Source organism: Salmo salar, chromosome 09 (genome assembly GCF_965601325.2).
Source record: "Salmo salar chromosome 09, fSalSal1, whole genome shotgun sequence".
Classification (NCBI taxonomy): Eukaryota; Metazoa; Chordata; class Actinopteri; order Salmoniformes; family Salmonidae; genus Salmo; species Salmo salar.
The window spans coordinates 79927139-79952379 of record NC_138299.1 but is presented as its reverse complement, the minus strand read 5'-3'; the positions used below and the strand labels follow the sequence as shown (position 1 = coordinate 79952379).

The window sequence follows — 25241 nt, the reverse complement described above, 5'->3', positions numbered from 1 at the left end:
GTATTGCTCAACCTCCCATGAGAACAGGGAATGAAACTTCAGAAGAATGCAGAGAAGGCATTTTCAACTGAAATGGGAACTGAGGTAAAAAAAAATCACTGTAATTTAGCTTTTTTTGTTCACTGTCGTATGACGTACTATGGAGTAGGCTGAAATGTTGTTGAAACAAGTCCCACAGGTAAATATAATGTGGTATATCCAAGGGAAGCTAGACGTCTTTATTTAAGTTTCTTATTTTTTTGTTGTGCATATTGTCTGAATATAATTACACTCCTTCCAAGATCGTACAGTGATTTGGTTAGCAAACAACTAAAAGGATTTAATGACAAAGCATCTGTTTTTGGCTTTCAAGCAGTAAAGTGAAAATAAACAAATTTATTCATTTACATTACACCATACATACACTACATACAAATCTCTTACTTTTCTCTAATTTCCACTGCAACAGTATTCAGAATAGCTGCTAACAATCCAAGTAACTTATCTGACTTATAGCTGACATATAGACTTTAACTGACTTATAGCTTTTATCTGACATCGTGGTAATTACAGTAGGCAGTATTAGCTGAATGCTACATTCAAAACAATGAAGCAATATTTTTGTGCCATAATTCACACGTTTTATCATACTGATGATGAACATCAAAATATTGAGCGGTAGAAATATCACACGGGGGTCTGTGGCACCTTAATTGTTAAGGACAGGCTTGTGGTCATGGCTGGAGCAGAATAAGTGGAATGATATCAAATAAATCAATCAAATTTATTTATGAAGCCCTTTTTACATCAGCCGATGTCACAAAGTGCTATACAAAAACCCAGCCTAAAACCCCAAACAGCAAGCAATGCAGGTGTAGAAGCACAGTGGCTAGGAAAAACTCCCTAGAAAGGCAGGAATCTAGGAAGAAACCTAGAGAGGAACCAGGCTCTGAGCCAGTCCTCTTCTGGCTGTGCCGGGTGGAGATTATAACAGTACATGGCCATCAAACACATTTGTTTTGTCCAGACTTGGATCCACATTTTTACCTTCCTTTCATCCTGATCGTTCCCTACCATAGCATATAATGTAACAATGATTTTGCCATTAACTGGCTGACTAACAATGTCGTGACTATGTCATTCAAGCTACTACTATGGCTAGAGCGTGGAGATAGAAACAACACACATGGTTAAATGGATGTAAATGGCGTCTCAAAATCCATTGCAATGGTTGATTTAGCATGTTAAAGCTGGAATGTTATCCTCTGTTTGGTTTGATCTCAGGAACGGTTATGTCCAACATCAAAATAAGCCATCATACATATAAAGAAATGCTTTGTTAATAATAATTATGTTGGTGTTTATGGCTGTCCTATTTCACAAGGGAATGTGTTTTTTTGCATACTCTCTCCCCGAGACACCCACAGAGAGTGGGGTCACAGCCTTGATCAGCCATTATTAACCAATTTGTAAGTCGCTCTGGATAAGAGCGTCTGCTAAATGACGTAAATGTAAAATTAATGGCGTCCCTGAAGCAATTGGGGTACAACAACCGATTTTTCACCTTGAGGGATTTGAACCAGTGATCTTTCAATTACTGGCCCAACACTCTAAGCTCGATGCTACCTGTTCATATATAGGCAAACATTCAAAAATCTGCAATGTTTGCTACTGTCTTGTTGCTGCCTCTGAAAACTGCGGATAGCATGTTCAAAAAGCTTGTTCAACAATGTGGAAGTGAACCCGCTGACAAACGTGAATTAAAACACCACAGCAGCATTTTAAGAAATCAACAATCTCACCATAGTGGCAACAAAACATGTACGAACAGAGGACATAGCTAGAAGGCTGTAAAAAAGACAAGTCTGTTCAATCTCACCATAGTGCCAGCAGCACAGTATGTAAGAACAGAGGAAATAACTAGAAGCCTGTGGACAGAACAGTCTGTTCAGTCAGGGTAGGCCCATCGTTGGTGCATAGACTTAAAAGAGAAAATCTCAAACCATAGAAGAAGAGTAATGCATGAACATACAATAAGGCATTACATATATTAAGTACATAACTATCTGTGATTAGATCAATTATCTCCTGCGTAAGACATGGTATCTCAAGTCACAGTATGTAGCAAGTCACATTACTTTTTCAGCTGCCTGTCTATCTACAAGCCAAAACAGAACTTAAAAATTGCTTTTCAGGCATTCATTGCTTTACGAAAATATCCCAATTCCATTTCTATGGATATATGCTCCTAGAATGATTCTACAGTGAGCAGAAGATAGAATGTTGAAGAATTTCAGATCAGAATGTGGATAGTTTGAGGATGCCAGGGAGTTTTCAGCAGAACTGATAGTTATTGGTCTTCATCAGAGGTTGCTCATCCACTTCGTGCTCACAGGACTGGTCACAGGAGCCGTCACAAAACTTTGTCTCGTCGTCATCGTCATCATCATCACACGGCTCCAACTCCTCAATCACCATGTCCTGTTGCTGGATGTTCTGGTACTGCTGGGAGAGGAGAACACCTAGAAGTTAGGGTACTGCTATCTTCAAATAATGCTTTAGTATGGTCAATCCAGTCTGACAATGGAAGATGTTTTATGTTCTCCTTAGCGTAGATGCTGTTTTATTCTGATAAGAGATATATCTACCATGTTAAACATCCATCTCCCTCTCTGTGTTACCTGGTCTGGACATTCGGGCTGCTCCCCGAGGACTCTCTCAATCAGCTGGCTGATTTTACTGAAGGTGGGTCGCTCTGTTGGCTCCAGATTCCAGCACATTTTCATGATCGTATACCTGGTGGGGCATCAAGATCATATTGTTATTGGTCACAATACAGTATTAAAAATACTATATTTTACTACATCAAGAAAGGCCCTCAAGCATCATGGAGAAGATTGTTTCAATATGGAGCTCTATGGTCTTTCAAACCACTCCATGTCCATATCAAATTTACTGAACAAAAATAATAACTCAACATATAAAGTGTTGGTTTCATGAGCTGAAATAAAATATCCCAGAAATGTTCCCTAACCACAAAAAGCTTATTTGTCAAAAAATGTGTGCATACATTTGTTAACAACCCTGTTAGTGAGCATGTCTTCTTTGCCACGAGAATCCATCCACCTGACAGGTGTGGTATATCAAGAAGATGATTAAACAGCATGATCATTACACAGGTGCACCTTGTGCTGGGGACAATAAAAGGTCACTAAAATGTGCTGTTTTGTCACACAACACAATGCCACAGAGCGTGCAATTGGCATGCTGACTGCAGGAATGTCCACCAGAGCTGTTGCCAGAGAATTGTATGATCATTTCTCAACCATAAGCCGCCTTCAACATCGTTTTAGAGAATTTGGCAGTATGTCCAACCGGCCTCACAACTACAGACCACGAGTAACCATGCCAGCCCAGGACCTCCACATCCGGCTCCTTTACCTGTGGGATCATCTGAAACCAGCCACCCGGACAGCTGATGCAACTGAGGAGTATTTCAATCTGTAAATAAAGCCTTTTTGTGGGGAAAAACTCATTCTGATTGGCTGGGCCTGGCTCCACAGTGGGTGGGCCTGACTCTTAAGTGGGTGGGCCTATGCCCTCCAAGACCCACCCATGGCTGCGCCCCTGCCCAGTCATGTGAAATCCATAGATTAGGGTCTAATGAATTTATATAAATTCACTGATTTCCTTATATGAACTGTAACTAAGTAAAATCGTTGAAATTGCTGCATGTCAAGTTTATATGTTTGTTCAGTATAACAGGTAAGTAGCTGGTTGAGAAAATGCCAAGAGTGTGCAAAGCTACAAGGCAAAGGGTGGCTACAAATCAAAATATTTTGATTTGTTTAACACTTTTTTGGTTACTACATGATTCCATATGTGTTATTTCATAGTTATGATGTCTTCACTATTATTCTACAATGTAGAAAGTAGTATAAATAAAGAAAAACCCTTGAATGAGTAGGTGTGTCCAAACCTTTGACTGATACTGTAAATATATATATATATATTTGACTGCCGTTTATCATTTGGGGCCCAGGGAGGAAGGCTGTCATTTTAATTGGCTCTTAACCAACTGTGCTATTTATTATTATTTTTTTGCATTGTTTGTAAATTATTTTGTACATATTATGTTGCTGCTACCATCTCTTATGACCGAAAAGAGCTTCTGGACATCAGAACAGCGATTACTCACCTCGAATTGGATGAGGTGACGGAACGATATATTCCAACCACCTGAACAGGCCATCATCCCCGTCAAGAAACAGAGATTTCGCGGAAAGAGATCGGGGTGCCTTGTGAGGATCATGCGACGAGTGGCTAATCTGCCTTTGTCATCCGTACTGTTAGCCAACGTTCAATCGCTGGAAAATAAATGGGATGAACTGAAAGCTGTAATATCTTATGTTTCACAGAGTCGTGGTGTTAATAACATACCGATGGCGGGTTATACACTCTATTGGCAGGATAGAACAGCAACCTCTGGTAAGACACGGGGCAGGGACCTATGTATATTTGTAAACAACAGCTGGTGCACGATATCTAAGGTTTTGCTCGCCTGAGGTAGAGTATCTCACGATAAGCTGTAGACCACATTATCTACCTAGAGAGTTTTTCGTCTGTATTTGTCGTAGCTGTCTACATACCACCACAGACCAATGCTGGCACTTAAACCCCACTCAATGAGCTGTATATCGCCAAAAGCAAACAGGAAAACGTTCATCCAGAGGCGGCACTCCTAGTGGCCGAGGACTTTAATGCAGGGAACTTAAACCAGTTTTACCTCATTTTTATCAGCATGTTACATGTGCAACCAGAGGGAAAAAACTCTAGACCACCTTAACTCCACACACAGATACGCATACAAAGCTCTCCCTCGCCCTCCATTTGGCAAATCTAACCATAATTCTATCCTCCTGATTCCTGCTTACAAGCAAAAATGTAAGCAGGAAGCACCAATGACTCAGTCTATAAAAAAGTGGTCAGATGAAGCAGATGCTGAACTACAGAACTGTTTTGCTAGCACAGACTGGAATATGCTCCGGGATTCTTCCGATGACATTGAGGAGTACACCACATCAGTCACTGGCTTCATCAATAAGTGCATCGATGACATCGTCCCCACAGTGACCGTGCGTACATAATCCAACCAGAAGCCATAAATTACAGGCAACATTCATACTGAGCTATCAATCAAATCAAATTTCTTTATAAAGCCCTTTTTACATCAGCCGATGTCACAAAGTGCTGTACAGAAACCCAGCCTAAAACCCCAAACAGCAAGCAATGCAGATGGAGAAACTAAAGGGTAGAGCTGCCGCTTTCAAGGAGCGGGACTCTAACCCGGAAGCTTACAAGAAATCCTGCTATACCCTCTAGGAACCATCAAACAGGCAAAGCATAAATACAGGACTAAGATCAAATGGTACTACACTGGCTCCGACACTCGTCAGATGTGGCAGGACATGCAGACTATTACAGACTACAAAGGGAAGAACAGCCAAGAGTTGCCCAGTGACACGAGCCTACCAGACAAGCTAAATAACTTCTATGCTTGATTCGAGGCAAGTAACACTGAAATATGCATGAGAGCATCAGCTCATTCACAGACTGATTACCAGGACGTGTACTCCGAGCATGCGCTGACCAACTGACAAGTGTCTTCAAGTGTCTTCACTGACATTTATAACCTCGCCCTGTCTGAGTCTGTAACACCTACATGTTTCAAGCAGACCACCATAGTCCCTGTGCCCATGAACACTAAGGTAACCTGCCTAAATGACTGTCACATCTGTCGCTATGAAATTCTTTGAAAGTCTGGCCATGGCTCACATCAACACCATTATCCAAGAAACCCTAGACCCACTCCAATTTGCATACCGCCCCAACAGATCCACAGATGATGTAATCTCTATTGTACTCCACACTGCCCTTTCACACCTGGACAAAAGGAACAACTGCATGAGAATGCTATTCATTGACTACAGCTCAGCGTTCAACACCATAGTGTCCTCAAAGCTCATCACTAAGCTAAGGACCCTGGGACTAAGCACCTCCATCTTCAACTGGACCATGGACTTCCTGACGGGCCACCCACAGGTGGTAAGGGTAGGTAACAACACATCCGCCACGCTGATCCTCAACACGGGGGCCCCTCAGGGGTGCGTGCTCAGTTCCCTCCTGTACTCCCTGTTCACTCATGACTGCACGGCAGGGCATGACTCCAACACCATCATTAAGTTTGCTGATGACACGACAGTGATAGGCCTGATCACCGACAGTGATGAGACAGCCTATAGGGAGGAGGTCATAGACCTGACCATGTGGTGCAAAGACAACAACCTCTCCCTCAACGTGATCAAGACAAAGGAGATGATTGTGGACTACAGGAAAAGGAGGACCGAGCACGCCCCCATTCTCATCGACAGGGCTGTAGTGGAGGAGGTTGAGAGCTTCAAGTTCCTTGGCATCCACATCACCAACAAACTAAGATTGTCCAAGCACACCAAGACAGTCGTGAAGAGGGCATGACAAACCTATTCCCCCTCAGGAGACTGAAAAGTTTTGGGTCCTCATATCCTCAAAAGGTTTAACAGCTGCACCATCGAGAGCATCCTGACAGGTTGCATCACTGCCTGGTATGGCAACTGCTCGGCCTCCGACCGCAAGACATTATACAGAGGGTAGTGCGTACGACCCAGTACATCACCGGGGCCAAGCTTCCTGCCATCCAGGATCTCTATACCAGGCGGTGTCAGAGGAAGGCCCTAAAAATTGTCAAAGACTCCAGCCACCCTAGTCATAGACTGTTCCCTCTGCTACCGCACGGCAAGCGGTACCGGAGTTCCAAGTCTAGGTCCAAGAGGCTTCTAAACAGCTTCTACCCCCAAGCCATATGACTCCTGAACATCTAATCAAATGGCTACCCAGACTATTTGCATTGCCCCCCCCCCCCCCCCCGGCACCGTTGCGCCCCGCACATTGACTCTGTACCGGTACCCCCTGTATATAGCCCCACTATTATTATTTTACTGCTGCTCTTTAATTATTTGTTATTCTTATCTCTAACATTTTTTGGGTATTTTCTTAAAACTGCATTGTTGGTTAAGGGCTTGTAGGTAAGAATTTCACTGTAAGGTCTACACCTGTTGTATTCGGCGCATGTGACAAATACAATTTGATTTGATTTGAATGCTGTTCTGCTATAGACGGCTGGAGAGGCTCTGTCCAGCCAGCTGGTGGTGCTGAAATGGCGGAGGCCATCCAGCACGCTCTTGTTTTCTTGGCGAAGGCTGTGGTAACTGTCCTCCTGAATCAATAGTTTGACCATTTATTATTATGATTATAATTTTTTTTTTTTACCTTTATTTAACCAGGAAGGGCTCATTGAGATTTAAAATCTATTTTTCAAGAGCGTCCTGGCCAAGATAGGCAGCGCCAAGTCATTACAAAAATTACAGACAAACAACATGAAAAACTACAATTAATCTAGTAAAAACCATAGAATTAACAAAGAATATAACAAAATCAAAAACAGCAAATTAAAAACATTGACATGTCAGGGAATTATTCTCAAGATCATTCATCAGTGATTTAAAAATACCAATCGGGTATTTTGTAAGGCGTTCCAAGACGATGGCGCAGAGTACATAAAAGCCCTTTTACCAAATTCAGTTCGGACATTTGGAACAGTTAGCAGGATAAAGTCCCGCGAACGAAGAGAGTACCCACCACATTTCTGAACAATAAAAAAATACAACTGCAACTGCAACTGTTTGTTATATACTGTAAATCTATGTTTTGTGGACTTTACCAGATAGACATTGCTCTCCTGTTTTAACTGTGATGATTATGCTGCATTGTAGCCCTATTTCATTTGTTTACTTAGAGAAGACACACACGCCTATTATCCCGTGCCTTTAAATTATCCCGTGCCTTTAAACATTCTAAAGGTTTGAAGTATCTTCATCCAACTGTTTCATTTACTATAATTGTTTTTAAAACCTTTTAACAATTTTGATGACTGTTGCTACTGTAAGGTGTACTTTTCACCTGCTATACTTCTGCCTTGTACTACTTAGAACCCTTTTTGACCAAACTTTGGGGTTGTATGTATCTAGATGCTACAATGATAAGCATGGTTGATTGTGACGCACAGAGATGCACCCCTCATAAACCCCACCACAGACCCACCAGTCTTCTCCCTGCCTGGGCTGTGAAATGACGCTGTTCCGGACTCCAGCCTGCTGATCATGTGGCTAACATGCAGAACCATGGAGGAGGACTAACTCACCACCACACAGAACCGTGCCTGATCGAGGACTAACTTACCCCCACACAAAGGGTCCCTGATGACTGGGTTGTAATTCAGTCTCTGTAGCCTCTGTCTATCTGTCTCCGGCCTCACAACACAAATATTCCGGGTAGTGTGACAACCACGGCGAATTGACACTCACAGATGTGCGGAGCCTCAGGGGAAAAATACACTCTTTATTTCTTGTTTCTGTGGTGTGTTTGATGTTTGAGGGGAGCTTTGTAACTTTTTCAATGTGGGGCTCAGAGGAAGTAATCTGGAATCGGCCATGCTTAATGCATTAAAGACACAATAAATATATTTATTTTTATCATAAGTGCTGAAAAGGGGGTATGATTGGAATATAGGGGGTCTTTGTTAAGTCTTACAGAAAAATATAAAAGGATATTGTAATATGCATGAATCTGTATCTCAATTAAGCTAGGCTTACTCAGTGGGGAAAAATATGGTGCATTAAATCTTAAAATCTTCCACCTCATTTTAGCATGGGGACAAGGTTATTGAAACCTAAAAGCCCTTAATGTGTAACTTACATCTCTGGAGGGGCAAAGTCTGGCCGGGACATTTGATAACCAGACTCTATCATCTTGTAGAATTTGGTGTCCACCAGGATACTGGGGTAGGGGCTCTTTCCTACAGAGATTAAACAAAACACATGAATCAATTTAAGAAGAACGACTGAATGACTTCACCAAAGATATGTCAAACTCCACTGTGTTTAGATATGCATGTTTATGCCAGCTCACCTAGAGAGAAGATCTCCCATAGTAGGATACCATAGGACCAGACGTCACTCTGGACAGTGTAGAGACAATCAAAGATACTCTCTGGAGCCATCCACTTCACTGGCAGACGCGCCTACAGACACATAGTGTGAGGAAATACATATTAAAATGTGTATATTTAACAGTTTATATTTAATACGCAACACAACCTCAAAAGCAAACTACAATTGTCATGACTGCAGGCAACAGAGATATGGAGTGTCTTGACCTTTTCCCCCTAGAGTCGATGTCAGCGCGAAGCGTACATCAATTAGCATAATACAAAATTCCCCATTAAAATATGTCTGTTTAAGCTTGATATAACTGTATATCTGTTTCGCATAGACTGCTTCTCAATCCACCACATCCTCCCATGTCGGCCTTCCGCATCTGCGGTGGAAGGTGGCAGAGCTACAGTGGTGTTTGTCAGACCAGGAGAACGGTTTAGTTTGGTTTAGAAAGTTGAGACCCTCACAAACACGATGGTGTTCTCCGTTTTGCTCTAAGATCCCCACAAGCGCCATGGGACTCATCTGAAGTTGGTACCGCTGATTTACCAACTTCTGTCTGTAGTGTCTGAATAGTTTGGGCTCAACACTAATATGACCCCACCATCGAAAGGCGAGACTCTCACAAACGTGTACATGTTGATCGTTTTGCTCTAGGACACCCACAAGCATCACAAGACTCGTCTGAAGGTCCCCCGAAACCAGTTTAAAAAATGAATGGAAGTATTTTTATTTATTTAACCAGGAAATAAAGGTATACAGTATACTGTATATGAAAGTAGTTTAGTGCCTAATAAAGGGGCTAAATATGGTTAAACAAAACTATAATAGTTTCCTGATCTTTCTTATATTTCTCAGATATGGGACACTTCCAAACAAACTTCCTTTTGATTTATTTTTTACTATCTGTTTTTCCATGTATGAATATGTTATTCAATTTGTACTATGGGCTAATAGCAGTAAGGTCAGATTCAATGTTTCATCATTTTGGTATATATTTTTTTATACTGACAAGGGGCCTAAAATTCTAAATTCAAATTTCTAAATGATCCTTGGTATGACCATCTTAAAACAATTCCATATAGTTTAGTAGAAACCCAGGAACCCAGAAACCCAGAAACCCAGAAACCCTTAGTAAAGACATGAAATAGTTTGTTATTGACACAGAAAATGTGTTTATTGAGGTGGTTGTTCATTTGAGGTTGTTGTTGTTTGCTCACATTGCCCTTCACCACATAGTTGGAGTCATTCATGATGTCACGTGCCAGGCCGAAGTCACAAATCTTAGCCACACGGCGGTCTGTCAGGAGAACGTTCCGGGCTGCAACATCCCGGTGAATACACTGAGAGAAAGAGACAGACAGAGAGAGGATCACTTATAGATCACAGTCAGATACAGTCACCTTTACTCCACACACAGAGATGCATACAAAGCTCTCCCCCGCCTTCTATTTGGCAAATCTGACCACAATTCTATCCTCCTGATTCCTGCTTACAAGCAAAAACTAAAGCAGGAAGTACCAGTGACTCGCTCAATACGGAAGTGGTCAGATGACGCGGATCCTACACAACAGGACTGTTTTGCTAGCACAGACTGGAATATGTTCCGGGATTCATCCAATGGCATTGAGGAATACACCACATCGGTCATTGGCTTCATCAATAAGTGCATCTATGATGTCGTCCCCACAGTGGCTGTACGTACATATCCCAACCAGAAGCCATGGATTACAGGCAACATCCGCATCAAGCTAAAGGCTAGAGTTGCCACTTTCAAGGAGCGGCAGACTAATCCGGATGCTTAGAATAAATCCCGCTATGCCCTCAGACGAACCATCAAACAGGCAAAGTGTCAATACAGGATGAAGATTGAATCCTACTACACCGGCTCTGACGCTCGTCGGATGTGGCAAGGCTTGAAAACTACTACGGACTACAAAGGGAAACACAGATGCGAGCTGCCTAGAGACGCGAGCTTACCAGACGAGCTAAATGCCTTTTATGCGAGCTTCGTGGAAAGCAACACTGAAGCATGCACAAGAGCTGTTCTGGATGACGGTGTGATAACGCTCTCGGTAGCCGATGTGAACAAAACCTTGAAACAGTTCAACATTCATGAAGCCGCTGGGTCAGACGGATTACCAGGACGTGCACTTAAGGTTCTACAGCTACACCATCGAGAGCATCCTGACTGGTTGTATCACTGCCTGGTATGGCAACTTCTCGGCATCTGACCGTAAGGTGCTACAGAGGGTAGTGTGAATGGCCCTGTACATCACTGGGGCCAAGCTTCCTGCCATCTAGGTCCTATATAATAGGCGGTGTCAGAGGAAAGCCCATAAAATTGTCAGAGACTCAAGTCACCCAAGTTGTAGACTGTTTTCTCTGCTATTACACGGCAAACGGACCAAAAGGCTCCTCAACAGCTTCTACCCCCAAGCCATTAGACTGCTGAAAAATTTATAAAAATCACCTCCGGATAATTTACATTGACGACCCCCCCATGTTACCTACGCATAGTCACTTTGCCCCCACCTACATGTACAGATTACCTGTAACGCCCTGGCCATAGAGAGGGGTTTTTGTTCTTTATTTTGGTTAGGCCAGGGTGTTACATTGGGTGGGTGTTCTATGTTCTGTTTCTATGTTTTTGTATTTCTTTGTTTTGGGCCGTGTGTGGCTCCCAATCAGGCACAGCTGAAGTTCGTTGTTGTTGATTGGGAGTCACACATAAGTGCATGTTTTTCCGTTGGGGTTTTGTGGGTAATTGTTTCTGTCATTGTGTTTCACCTGACAGGACTGTTTGGCTGTCAATTTCTTATTTTTGTAGTTGTATAGTGTTCCGTTTAATAATTAAATATGATGAACACTAACTCCGCTGCGTTTTGGTCCACTCTCTCTCACGACAGCCGTTACATTACCTCAACTAGCCTATACCCCTGCACACTGACTCAGTACCGGTACACCCTGTGTATAGCCTCGTTATTGTTATTCTTGTGTTACTTTTTATTGTTACTTTTTATTTTAGCCTACTTGGTAAATATTTTCTTCTTCTTGAACTGCACTGTTGGTTAAGGGCTTGATAGTAAGCATTTCACGGTAAAGTCTACAATTGTTGTATTCGGCACATGTGGCAAATCAAGTTTGATTTGATTTGATATTTTGTTTATTTATACAACAACTTAATGGGTTATCACTGTGCTTCATCTAATAGCACAACAAAATGACCTGGATTGCAGTTGAGATTACATTACAGTACATGGTACAAGTGAGTAATGCCATTTGAGATTCTGTGCAGATTAATACAGCAATTGTGAAGATTTCCACAGATCTGAGACCATGAACATGCACACTTTCTATGATTACATAAGTAGACATTTATTGTTGCAGTAACCCAGGGGCGTCATGCACCCCAAAAATCTGAGGGGGCACAAAGTACGTCAGGATGGACTACTTGAATTGGCCCTTTTTGAGCTAACTCTTTTGACTCATCACATACGCTACTGCTACTGTTTATTTTCTATCCTGTTGCCTAATAACTTTACCCCTACCTGTATGTACATATCTACCTCAATTACCTTGTATCCCTGCACATCAACTCGGCACTGGTACCCCGTGTATATTTCCAATAGTTACTCATTGTGTATTTATTCCTCGTGTTATTATTTTTCTATTATTTCAATTTTTTTCTCTCTGCATTGTTGGGAAGGACCTGTAAGAAAACATTTCACTGTTGTTTACGAAGCATGTGACAAATTAAATTAGATTTTGATTTGATGGCTAGGGGGGTGGTCTGGAAGGGGGCTAGGCCCTCTGTCCATAAGTTGGAGAATGTCACATTTTTCAATCACCTGAAACAGCTTTTTCATGCAATCTAGAGCCATAATCATTATGCTTAACTCTATGTAAAAAAAAAGTATATATATATGTAAATATATTATTTTATTATTATTTTAAAGAAATATCAATGGGACAAATCTGAGGGGGCACATGCCCGTGTAACCCCTATGGGAAAGAACATGTGGCCATGAATGTGTTACTCATTTTAAGGTTGAATAAATACTGCTATACAGTATTAGTTTGTAAGATAGCCATAACATTAGGCTATTTACTGTCTTGCAAAAGTAATATTGACTTGTGTTTGGTTGACAATGCAACCAAATTTCAACATTTAAAGGAGATGTATCTACTGCTTGTATGGTTCCATCTGAGCCACTGGCTTAGTCTTATTAGTTTGTCTAGAAATGAATAATTGATATGTTGGATTCAGTCTCCATCTCAAACATCCAAGTGAAAGAATCAGACTAAATCAAATCAAACTTTAACTTTTTATTTTTGGTTGAGATGGAGACATAAATCTAACGTATTTATTATTAACTTGTGGATTCCATTTGAAATCAACCAAAGCTTGAAACCCTAGGCCTATATGTATTGTCTATTTTTAGTTGAATCCTGAGCTGAATTGAAACAATAGCCGTTGATGACTTCCCAAATGTTATATTGGCCTAAATAGCCTCATTGATTATATATTATTGATAAAGTATGGTTACATTTCATTTGCTCTGTTTAACCTACCCTTTGGAATTACTTCGATAGCAACAGTAAATGTATTAAGTGGAGATCTCTCAACAATCATTCTCACGACAGCACATTGGTAATAGTCAGTAACAAATATCAAAGCTAAGCAGGGCTGAGCTTCGTTAAAGACCGAATGTATAGCTGTAGATAGATCAATTCCCCAGCAGGAGGTGCGGCCCAGCCTATTGTTTTTTTCTTATAGTGGATATCACATAGAAAATCTGATGCTTTTTTGAAAGGTACAAATAAATAAAAAATGTATACATGGTTTGTCTATGTTGAAAATGGGTTGACATAATCCTGTAGTTAAAATGTTACCCTCAAAACAACAAATCCAATGCATTTTCCATGTAGATTCCACATCACAATATGTTGACAAATTATGTTGAAACAACATTGATTTAACCAGTTTGTGCCCAGTGGGTAATCTCTACCTGTCAGATGATATTTAAGAAAATATAGTGTGACCAATTATCACCAAACATAATCTCAAACTGTGAAATATGCCTAGTTACACAAGCCTTGTTTTGCAAGCTTTGTTTTGAAACTGTGTGTTGATGTGACTCACGTTCTTGGCGGCCAGGAAGTCCAGACCTTGAGCCACCTGATAGGAGAACCTCAGCAGGTCATCCATGTCCAATGGCCACGAGTCTGGCCCTCCCTCCTCACACAGAGAGTCTGATAGAATAGAATAGAATAAAATAGAATAGAATATATCGATGTCCACCCAAATGTCCAACTGAGTCAAAGAACAATACAATGGAGAACTTGTGCAGTGACTGGTGCTTGATAAATTAGAAGGTAGTACGACAGATTGTTTACCCAGAGAGGAGTTGACAGGCTGGGGACCAGGCCTCATCTCCAGGTAGCTGTCAGAAGACACACTGGAGATCCCACTGTCACTGGTAGAGGGAGGGGAGGAAGGGATCAGAGGGGGAGGGGGAGGAAGGGAGGAGGCTAATCAGACAAAGTGGTTACTTCACCAGGCTGCTGCTGTGTATGTTGAATAAAGGTTACTGAGAGTCCACCTGCTTGGTGCATGCCAATATGATCCATACCTTCTGATGAACTGTTTCTCCTCACAGACGTTCTTGTAGTCGCTGGTCTCTTCTGGTACCTCTGGCATGTTCATGACAAAGTTCAGGAAGGTCTCCTGCTTGTGTCGCAGGAAGTTCAGAAGGTCTCCATGACTACAGTACTCGGTGATCACCAGTACGGGTCCTTAGAGAAGATTAATGGATATTCTTTTATATAAATTGAGAGATTTTAAACTTCCAAATATACTGTCTTTTTTAAGCTAAATATTTTGGTCAAATTTGATTCAAATACATATGTATTTTCCATGCATTTTATGGAGAGTGCTCCGTTCTCACCTGCCTGAGTGCAGGCTCCCAGCAGGTTGACGATGTTCTTGTGCTGTCCTAGGTGACTCAGGATCTTCAGTTCTGACATCAGAGCCTCTCTCTCATCTGAGTGGGCCCTGGCTGCAGAGAGAGAGAAATTACCCTGTACCACTCAGATCACAGCCATTTTAGCAGACTTTAATCAATTCTACTCCTGGATTAAAAAGCGTTCTCTTTTCAATGGATTCTGACCTTTGAGCATCTTGACAGCCACTCGTATCGCGTTGTCGTCCTCCCCCAGACCATAAGCCGTGGCCTCCACCACCTTCCCAAAGGCCCCGGCTCCTAGGATCTTCCCTGCAGGTCACACAGCCAACACATCACTTACAAATGTAACTTTAAGTCAATATACTTTATTTTCGTAAGTAAATACAATTTATAGTTGTACATTTAGTTGAGATTCCATGCATTCGCCAACCAGCAAGCACTGCCTTTTCAAATCAAGATACAATGTATTACCCAAGAGTGGAAGATCAAACTCCAAAGTACCAAACTACTGCAGTATCCTGTTTAAGAAAAGGTCACAAACCTAGCTTGAGCTTGTCCCTGGGAAACTCCCACTTTTCATTGTACGGCAGCTGACTTGGGTCGATAAAGGTGTAGTTGTTTCCATCACTGGCCTGGATGATCTTCCACCGGATCTCATATCTCGGTTTCTGCAAAGGGAAGGAAATGTTCATTATTCAATCATTTGAATAACTAAAAGGAAACAATGATTTGAAACTAGAGATATTTGTGAATACTCTATTCATGGATATATCCATTTTGTTACCAAGGTTTATTTTAGATGAGATTGCATACTAGTCTCTCAGTGTATTTTGTATATGGCAGAGGCTGTTGTGTGTCCTACCTGCTTGTACTTGTAGAGCAGGATGATGAGTAGCAGGATGAGGAAGGCCAGAACACCAGCTGCTCCCGATAGGGTGGAGGTGAACACTTTATCTATCCAATCAGAGAGCAGACGGAGAGTCAGGAGGGTGAGTGTAGACGACACTCGGAATATTCTATGTATAATGGTTTTGGAATGGGTTTATGTGGAACTGAGGAAGAAAAGCTGTAGCTAAAGTAACAGATTATGTGAATCTGAATCAACAAATGAACGGACAGTTCATGTACAGTTCATGTACTTGACTACGATGACACAGAAACAAGGAGTGCGAACTAAGGATTAGACAGTAACCATGAGGATAGCCATGGATGACTGTGCTTTGACTCTTACCGGAAACTTCCATGGCGAAGGTGTCTTTGCCAACTCCGGCCAGGTTGAAGGCGACACACTCCACGGTCATCCTACGGTTGGACGGTCCCACGGTCAGGACGCTTTCGACTTCGACCGGCCCGTACTCCTCCCTCTGCACCTCCACCGTCTGGGCCAGGAGGGGAGCAGGCATCTGGAGACCTGTGTTATTCTCATTGCACCTGTTCTCATAGAAAGGGATAGAGATAAGTTGACTTCCCCATTTAGTTATGATAACCAATAGGTTATTATATAAAAAACAACATAGTAGTGATGTTCTGTGAAGAGTGCCTTTTGATATTTTAAGTAGAAATTGGGCACCAATATTGAATTTTAAAGCCTGTTAAATTAAATGTAGTGCCCTTTAACATAGACAACATGGAGAATTTATACATCTGATTCTTAAAAGTATAAAGACTTGCTAAAGTGCAAAAATTCAGCATTTTGACATGTGCCTCTGTGACTTCTTGGTCAATTTTAACCCACTTAATTCCAACATTTCTCCAAGCTATTTTGTTGGTTTGACAGAGTCATTTCTGAAGATTATTATTTATTTTGTGTCAATCATTTACATATGTGCCTCATTTTAATGTCAACCTATCACGTGAATTGAACTCTCATTTTAACATGGTGAAACTGTTCCTTTTTATTTATTCAAAAGGAACAAACATCTAATAATCAAAACATCATGTAAAAGCAGATGAGCTGGTTCTACTCTTTCTGGCGATTCTCAGCTATTTTGCGGTGGAAAACTGAGCGGGTCGAGCATAACACGTCAACCGTGTTACCAATAGATAGACAGGCTAGAAAGGTTTTAACAATAATTTTTGGGGGCTGAACTTTGCATTCAATTGCCACTCGCTGTTGCACACAACAAGCTTCCATTCCCACTGTCACAAGGGGGTTTATGGTTGATTTAAGATGAAGTCGTCAACCCTGATATGGTCAACCCTGATATAGTCAACCCTGTTACGGTCAACCCTGTTACGGTCAACCGTTACTTTATTTGGCACTTAATAGGCACTTACTGAAGTCATTTTTGTAATTTAACATCTTGCGATGGGAAAACATGTTTTTTATGAAGTTGAACATGTGCTCTTTATGATTTACATTTTTTTTTTTTTACCAAGTTACACTTCTCAAAAGGCATTGAATTGGTGGAATGATCCATTATACCTATTTAGTCTCTGCTATCATCAATGATGGGTATGTCTGTGCTTATTAAGTCTCTATTTTACCACAGCAATATCATACCACTGCCCTCTAGTAACCCTCATGCAAACACTTACGTGGCTCGGATTCCAGAGCACTGGTACCAGAGGATGATGGGAGCAGGATAACCGAACGATGTACACATGAGGCTGGTGATGTTTTCCCATCTCACCACGGCAACCGGCTTCTCTGCCAATCACGAGAGTGCATGGTTAAATGAACCATGTTTTAAATACAGATACAGATAGTCAATAGATGCCTTGATAAAAACTTTTATTCCTCAGAGAGTTGTTGTATGAACTGAGAGAGAAGTTGTATGAACTTGTATGAACTTGTACTATTGTAAAGTGGTTGTTCCACTGGATATCATAAGGTGAATGCACCAATTTGTAAGTCGCTCTGGATAAGAGCGTCTGCTAAATGACGTAAATGTAAAATGTAAATGTAAACTGACGCAGTGCATCTGTATCATTATGTCTGTGTGTATAGATATTCAAACTACTGATACTTTACTCACGATACATTTGGACTTGGAATGTGATGGATGCGTTGGCCATGGCACTCCTGGCATAGAAGGTGTACTGGCCTTGCTCTTGTGCAATCATTCTCTTTAGCAGCAGGGTAGCGGAATACCTGAGGGGAAACCAGGCATGATCTGTTGTAGCACCACTACAGATCTAACCACTGGAGAGCTAACCACTGGACAGTGGTGTAAAGTACTTCAGAAAAAATACTTTAAAGTACTACTTAAGTCGTTTTTTTGGGGTATCTGTACTTTACTATTTATATTTTTGACAACTTTTACTTTTACTTCACTACATTCCTAAAGAAAACAATGTACTTTTTACTCCATATATTTTCCCTGACACCCAAAAGCACTCATTACATGTTGAGTGCTTAGCAGGACAGGAAAACGGTCCAATTCACGCACTACATTTAAGTCATTTAGCAGACGCTCTTATCCAGAGCGACTTACTAATCAAGAGAACACATGGTCATCCCTTCTGCCTTTGATCTGGCTGACTCACTAACCACAAATGCATCGTTTGTAAATTATGTCTGAGTGTTAGTGTGCACCCCTGGCTATCCTTACATTTTAAAAACAAGAAAATGGTGCTGTCTGGTTTGCTTTATAGAAGGAATTTGAAATGATTTATACTTTTACTTCTACTTTTGATACTTAAGTATATTTTAGCAATTACATTTACTTTTGATACTTTTAAGTATATTTAGAATCAAATACTTTTAGACTTTTACTCAAGTAGTATTTTACTGGGTGACTTTCATTTTTACTTGAGTAACTTTCTATTAAGGTATTAAGGTATCTATACTTTTACTCAAGTATGTCAATTGGGTACTTTTTCCACCACTGCCACTGGAGATCTAACCATTGGAGATCTAACCACTGGAGATCTAACCACTGGAGATCTAACCACTGGAGTCTAACCACTGGAGATCTAACCACTGGAGATCTAACCACTGGAGTCTAACCACTCAATATCTAACCACTGGAGATCTAACCACTGGAGATCTAACCACTGGAGATCTAACCACTGGAGTCTAACCACTGGAGATCTAACCACTGGAGATCTAACCACTGGAGTTCTAACCACTGGAGTCTAACCACTGGAGATCTAACCACTGGAGATCTAACCACTGGAGTCTAACCACTGGAGATCTAACCACTGGAGATCTAACCACTGGAGTCTAACCACTGAAGATCTAACCACTGGATATCTAACCACTGGAGATCTAACCACTGGAGTCTAACCACTGGATATCCAACCACTGGAGATCTAACCACTGGAGTCTAACCACTGGAGATCTAACCACTGGATATCTAACCACTGGAGATCTAACCACTGAAGATCTAACCACTGGAGATCTAACCACTGGAGAGCTAACCACTGGAGTCTAACCACTGGAGATCTAACCACTGGAGTCTAACCACTGGATATCTAACCACTGGCGATCTAACCACTGGAGTCTAACCACTGGATATCTAACCACTGGAGATCTAACCACTGAAGATCTAACCACTGGAGATCTAACCACTGGAGTCTAACTACCAGGCTCAATTGTTACCACATATAGAAAGAGGGGGAGCCGGCTGGTGAACTAGATTACTGGAGCTCTTTAACAAAAGAGCAATGAGTGCAGATGGTGTGATGTGCTGAATACTACATCATGGTTCTCTTCAGACTGTTGCTACTATGCCTCATCATGGAGGTAAAACATTACAGAAGCTCCTTCCTTATGGTTTCATAGTACAGAACTCTCTGGACCACTGAGTTTGTGTCAGATGAACAAATAAACTGCTGCTGCTGCTTACCCATTATACATTTTTACTATGATCAAGTCAGCTTCTGATCTGTGAACATTTCACATTGACACTGTCTCACAACCGTTTTCTGTTGCTGCGCTTTTTTCCAACAGGCCCAAACGTCTTCCCATTACAGCCGCTTCATTCAGTCAGTTCCCTTCACCTTGTTGTGCTCACCTGTTGTTGTAGCGTGTGAAGATGTGTTCCTGTGTGGGCGAGGACGTTGGGGTGTCCCAGCTCTGGGCTATGATCTGGGGGTACGCCTCGATCAGGACACAGAGCTTTAGGTCCTCCCCTTCGTTCACTTCAATGGACAGGCCTTGGTGGGCTAGCTTGGAGGACAGCTGGGGGGACAGACGGATGTAGGGCTCCTCTGGACAGGGACACAGAGAAACATGGAAGGGTTATATTCAAGGTCAGCCAGGGTTGTATTCCTTAGGCACCAAACCAATGATAATGAAAAATGTTGATTTTCCTTTCCCTTGTAAAACGTTTTGCTGCAGTTTGCCCTAATGAATACAATCCAGTTCTGTGACTGGAATGTGTTCTATTATACAATGGGTTTGTCTAATCCTCGATGCTGGTTGGTTATAACCACGGTTGTCTTTTTCACGGCTGTTGTTTATTGAGACGTTGATCAATGAGATAACCTATATTCACCCACTCAAAAAGACAGTCAAAATGTTGTTGAATTTCCAATGTGTTATCACTATGCTTTTTACCATCTCAAAACCACAACCAAATTCCAATGGAAAAACAATGTCAGATTTTTTATTTAGTTGTCACCCAAATGTCTATCACTATGCTTTCAACCATTTAAGATCAATAACAGAACCAACTGACCTGGATTGCAATTGAGATGACATTAAAAGTACATGGTGCAAATGATCAGTGCTGTTCGAACATGCAGCAGGTTGGGAGATTGGGAACTTATCTGGGCTAGCTAAAGCCAACTTCATAAAGTTGGTGGAACAACACAGTTATCCATCAACTAACCTACGACCAGCAGGTAGGTGGCAGAGCTATTGACTCCAGCCTCATTGGTTCCGGTGCAGGTAATGTTCCCTGTGTCTGACTGGTCTACTGCAGGGATGGTCAGGATGCTCTCAATGTCCAGACGACTGTCCTTAGACTGGACATTCTCCTCTATGGTGGACCTCTGTAAGAAGAGGCAGGAAACGTTTTTTATCCTGAACACCTATTATCATGCAGACCTATTATCATGCACTTTGTTTTGGCCAACTCTGGCATAGATCTACAGCTTGTGACACAGTGGAACAAATTGGTCGTTTCAGATACTCTGACAGTGGAACAAATAGGTCGTTTCAGAAACTCTGACAATGGAACAAATAGGTTGTTTCAGAAACTCTGACAGTGGAACAAATAGGTTGTTTCAGATACTCTGACAGTGCTTGCCTTCTTGGAGCTGTAATTCCAGGTGACATTGTAGTTGAAGTTAGGGTTGTGTGTGGTGCAGTGGATTCTCAGCTTCTCTCCCACGATACGAACATACTCATCCTTCTCCAGGAATACGTAAGGTGGGAAACGCAGCCCTGGACACAGAAAGAACCAGATACACGACATGTATAATAAAGTAACATGCACATGCTCCTTTTTCAATTAAACTCAATTTTGAAAATATCAAATTTGTACACATTGTACAGTATGGTACAGTACGAAGCATGGGCCTGACCAAGTTTGTACAGTATGCTTTGACTTAGGTCTGGTCACTTTATCTAAAGTATCCCTCCACAACACTCAACCTACTCACTTTGAATGATGTTGATGGAGAAAGCCTTGGAGGTCCTCTCCACCCCGTGGAGCTTGGCGCTGCAGACATAGTCCGCGTTGTAGCTGGGTTGGAGGTTGCGGATAAGGATGCCTCTGCGGGGGTCTGCTGTGTAGTTCATGCCTGGGGGTACGGAGGTACAGTTGTCCATGCGGAGCCCCAGGTCTGTAGCCTCTGGGTCAGTTAGCAGGCAGGGGAGCAGATAGTTCTCACCCTCCTTCCTCACCACACTCAGGGACGTGCTGCTGGTCCAAAATAGGCTGTCTGGGTCTGATGGAGAAGGTGGGATGTGTTAGAATGAGAGATACTGGAGAGATACACAAACAAAAACCATGCCCCCAAGACTTTTAAAATCAAAATCATCACTCTCTCTACAGATATGGTAAATTAACAGCAACTCAGTACTCTTCTGAGCTTACCTTTCACATACACGTGCACTGTAGAAAACAAGTCCTGGCCCTTGGCGTTCACACTGGTATATTCACACTTATAGGTCCCAGTGTGTTCTGCAGAGGGACGGTCCACCCTGAAGGTTCTGACTCTCCCCTTGACCTTGGAGATGAAGCGCTTGTGTTTGGCCAACCGGGTCAGCCAGTTGACTGGCCCATCCCCCTCACACCTCAGGACTAATGGGGTGCCAGGGTTCAGTACTACCTCAGGCCCAACCACGAGTTGGGAGTTGAGCTTGATTACAGGATGCCGCCATTGTGCTGGGGTAAACAGAGACCAGAGATGTTAAAACTCCATCACTATATTGGGCTGTTTGTATTGTTATTATAGCAGTACATGGACATACACTTTAATGGTTAGGACGAACTACTTCTTGACCATGTGAACAGACCAGGAAACTCAAAACATGGTTCAATCAATTGGTGTTCATCAACTCAACTCAGATCACTATTTCTTTCTGTTTTGACCTTTCCAAGAAGACCGAGGAGAACTGAAAGTCGTCCTGGTCACTCTGCGTTAAACAGTTAACTTGGACACTGCAAATTCAGGAAACACATTGCAGCGCTGGCCCTAAAGGAGAGGACTCACTCCCTCTCTCACTTCTGCTTTCCAGCTCTCTATCTATGTCATGATGAAAGGAGACTTACTAACTAGCAATGACCCCACCATGCAAAGTATCCTATAGACTACCCATACTCTCTTATTGCCTTGCCCTTTTACACCCTCAAACACAAGAAAAAACAAACAAAGAGTTGACTCAGGGTTTTCTCTTCCAAAAACAGAAGGGACAGATGGAGACAGAGGGAGATAGAGGGAGCTAAATGGGGTGTAAAGACCATGGAGATGTTCTCCCTTGGGGTGTGACAAAGCTAACTGCTGTCTGGTGACACACAGAGAAACAATGCCTTCTTTGAGATCTCCAACAACTTATTGGGGTCAAGGGGGTTTTAAGAACTTCGAGACAAATCTCCAGTAGAAGATGGCTTTAAAGGACATTTCTATTTGTTTTCTTCATGTAACTCTCTAACACCTCCTTTGGGCTCTCTCATGGTGCAGTTTTATTCAGCATTCACTCTACTATATTTGGCAACCATGAATCAGATGAAACATCACCATGAAACATCTCAACACTACAGTAGCCTAAGTGTTCCCTCCATTTGTTCTTACATGTAAAGTTTGTTTCTTGTTTTATCTCAAAGCAGAACTGAGATTTGTTGTTCAGCAGATGTTCTTATTTATCACAGTCCACAGCTCAACCTTAGAGGGTCAGAGGGAGGGGGCTGTTCTTGGTTTTGTGCCATTCAGCATTCTGGGTCCAGATTTCCTGATAACATTACACACCACCTTCCTATGGACTCCAAGTATACTAGCTGCCTATCAAATACATATGGCTGTGGTACAATGGAGCAAGACCTCAGCCATATGTATAGGACAGTACTGTCCTACATATGATTGTTCATATTCAAGACCTCAGACACATGCTTCTTTGATATGTTGTCTGAGCAATGTGATGTGACATTTAAAGGGGCAATCTGCAGTTTGTATACCCATTTTTGGAGTAACAAATCAATGATATGTCCTCATTGATTCTTGAAGAATATAACTTAGAAATGCTCCATGAGCTAAGTTCAACTGTCATACTCCATCAGCCCACATGAAAAAAAATCTACAGTTTACTATATATTACTACAGAACTTACTACAGAATTCTGTAGTAAACTGTATTATACTGTAGACTACTATAATACACACTGTAGTAAACCTCAATACATTGAATACTACAGTAAACTCTGCAAAAACTCTACAGTGAATACTACACTATTCATACATGTACCGAAGTATGCTAGAGTATTTTTTTCATGTGGGAGAACCCAAAATATGAGCTTGGTTTACTCCATTGTTTGTAAACAATGTAAATGTAAACAAGCACTAAATAGCCTCAAAACATGGTTAAAAATATAATTTTGATATCATGGATGGTCAGTCCTTGCATCCATAGCCATGTCTATTGCTTTGAGAGTGGCTACATTTCTCCAGCCAATAACAGTAGCGGGGAAAAAGTGTTGTTACTGTTTTAACTGCTGAATTGGAGCTTTAAATTGCATTTTTAGTCAGGCATTATCCACGTAAAAGTATGGAGGACACAAGAGCTGCATTAAATACAATGTCAACAATACTACCGAGTGGCCCGTGTGGTCCAGCTGTTACACACGTATGCCAGAGGGTTCAAAATCAGGCCCCCCTCCCCTTTGACTCCACCTCCCACTATCTCCCCTGTCTTTCCAATACTTTACTATCTATTCAAAAAAGCAAAATAATTACAAAAGGAGTGGGACTGCTCCACTCCTTCAAATAAAAAAAGACCTTTAAACAACACAACCAAACCAAGCCATGAACCTGAATCCCAATATAATCCAGTACAAAACAGGTGTTGAGTCTTACCTTGAGCTGCAGTGGGCAGGATCCCCAGCAGAAAGGCCAGGTACAGCACCATCCTGGATCTTCTCCAGCTCTGTGTCTGGCTGTATGTCTGTATGTCTCGGAGTGTTGTTATTGCGTCTGTGGTCAAGGAGAGAAATGAGGAGTCATCAGGTTGGAGCTCTGCTGTCATACACTTCTTCTTTTCTAAGGACGAGTGGGAAACAAAACTTACAGGATTTGTCACTTTGAAATCTGGAAATATAGACCATACCTTACTGAAAGCCTATTCAAATGTGATTTGAACATGGCTAAGATTGGAAACATCAGTTGAACTCTACTTTACCTGTAGATGTCTTCAGCGCCGTGGTAAGATCTGACCTCACCAAGCTGTATGGGTCCAGCATCCAGAAGTGAGTAAAGTCCCGCCAACCCTGTTTCTTTTCTGTCTCCGTCTCTCTTAGTCTGACCCGCAGACAGTAAAAGAGATATAAACAGACAGACGGACAGAAAGAGGTGTCACGCTCCCCGCTAATGACCATGCGTCTCGGTTTGGTTAGCAAACAGGCCGGTCCTCCCAATCCTAATGCCATGGTGCTGAGAGCTGAGACTAATCTCCTGTGATGATGGTCACACTGCTGCACTGCTGCCTAGCCTGCCGGCCTAGCCCCAGCCCCAGCCTGTCCCAGCCAGCCCCAGCCCAGGCCTCCATGGTCCTCAGCCACAAGTGGAGCAGAGGGCTGGGGCTTCTGGGAGGACAGTAA

General features: G+C 42.0%; 1 protein-coding gene across 3 annotated transcripts; it reads right to left on the bottom strand.

Annotated features, from left to right (window-relative positions):
• Positions 1-355: 355 nt before the first annotated feature.
• On the bottom strand, positions 356-25093 carry LOC106611874 (macrophage colony-stimulating factor 1 receptor 1). Of its 3 annotated transcripts, none has more exons than XM_014212499.3 (22): positions 24824-25093; positions 24502-24618; positions 22030-22320; positions 21593-21880; positions 21238-21374; positions 20818-20980; positions 19999-20194; positions 18016-18131; positions 17576-17687; positions 16269-16468; positions 15900-15991; positions 15579-15705; positions 15242-15346; positions 15020-15130; positions 14705-14867; positions 14469-14548; positions 14215-14324; positions 10289-10411; positions 9043-9154; positions 8830-8929; positions 2661-2775; positions 356-2484 (listed from the first exon to the last, which is right to left on the bottom strand). In XM_014212499.3, exons 1-22 carry the CDS (start codon positions 25068-25070, stop codon positions 2314-2316), a joined length of 3276 nt encoding a protein of 1091 aa, XP_014067974.2. In that variant the 5' UTR covers positions 25071-25093; the 3' UTR covers positions 356-2313. The 3 variants fall into 3 exon arrangements, with proteins under 3 accessions (XP_014067974.2, XP_014067973.2, XP_014067972.1); XM_014212498.3 differs by having other exon boundaries at positions 356-2481; positions 24502-24684; positions 24824-24962; XM_014212497.3 differs by having other exon boundaries at positions 24502-24684; positions 24824-24959.
• Positions 25094-25241: the final 148 nt, after the last annotated feature.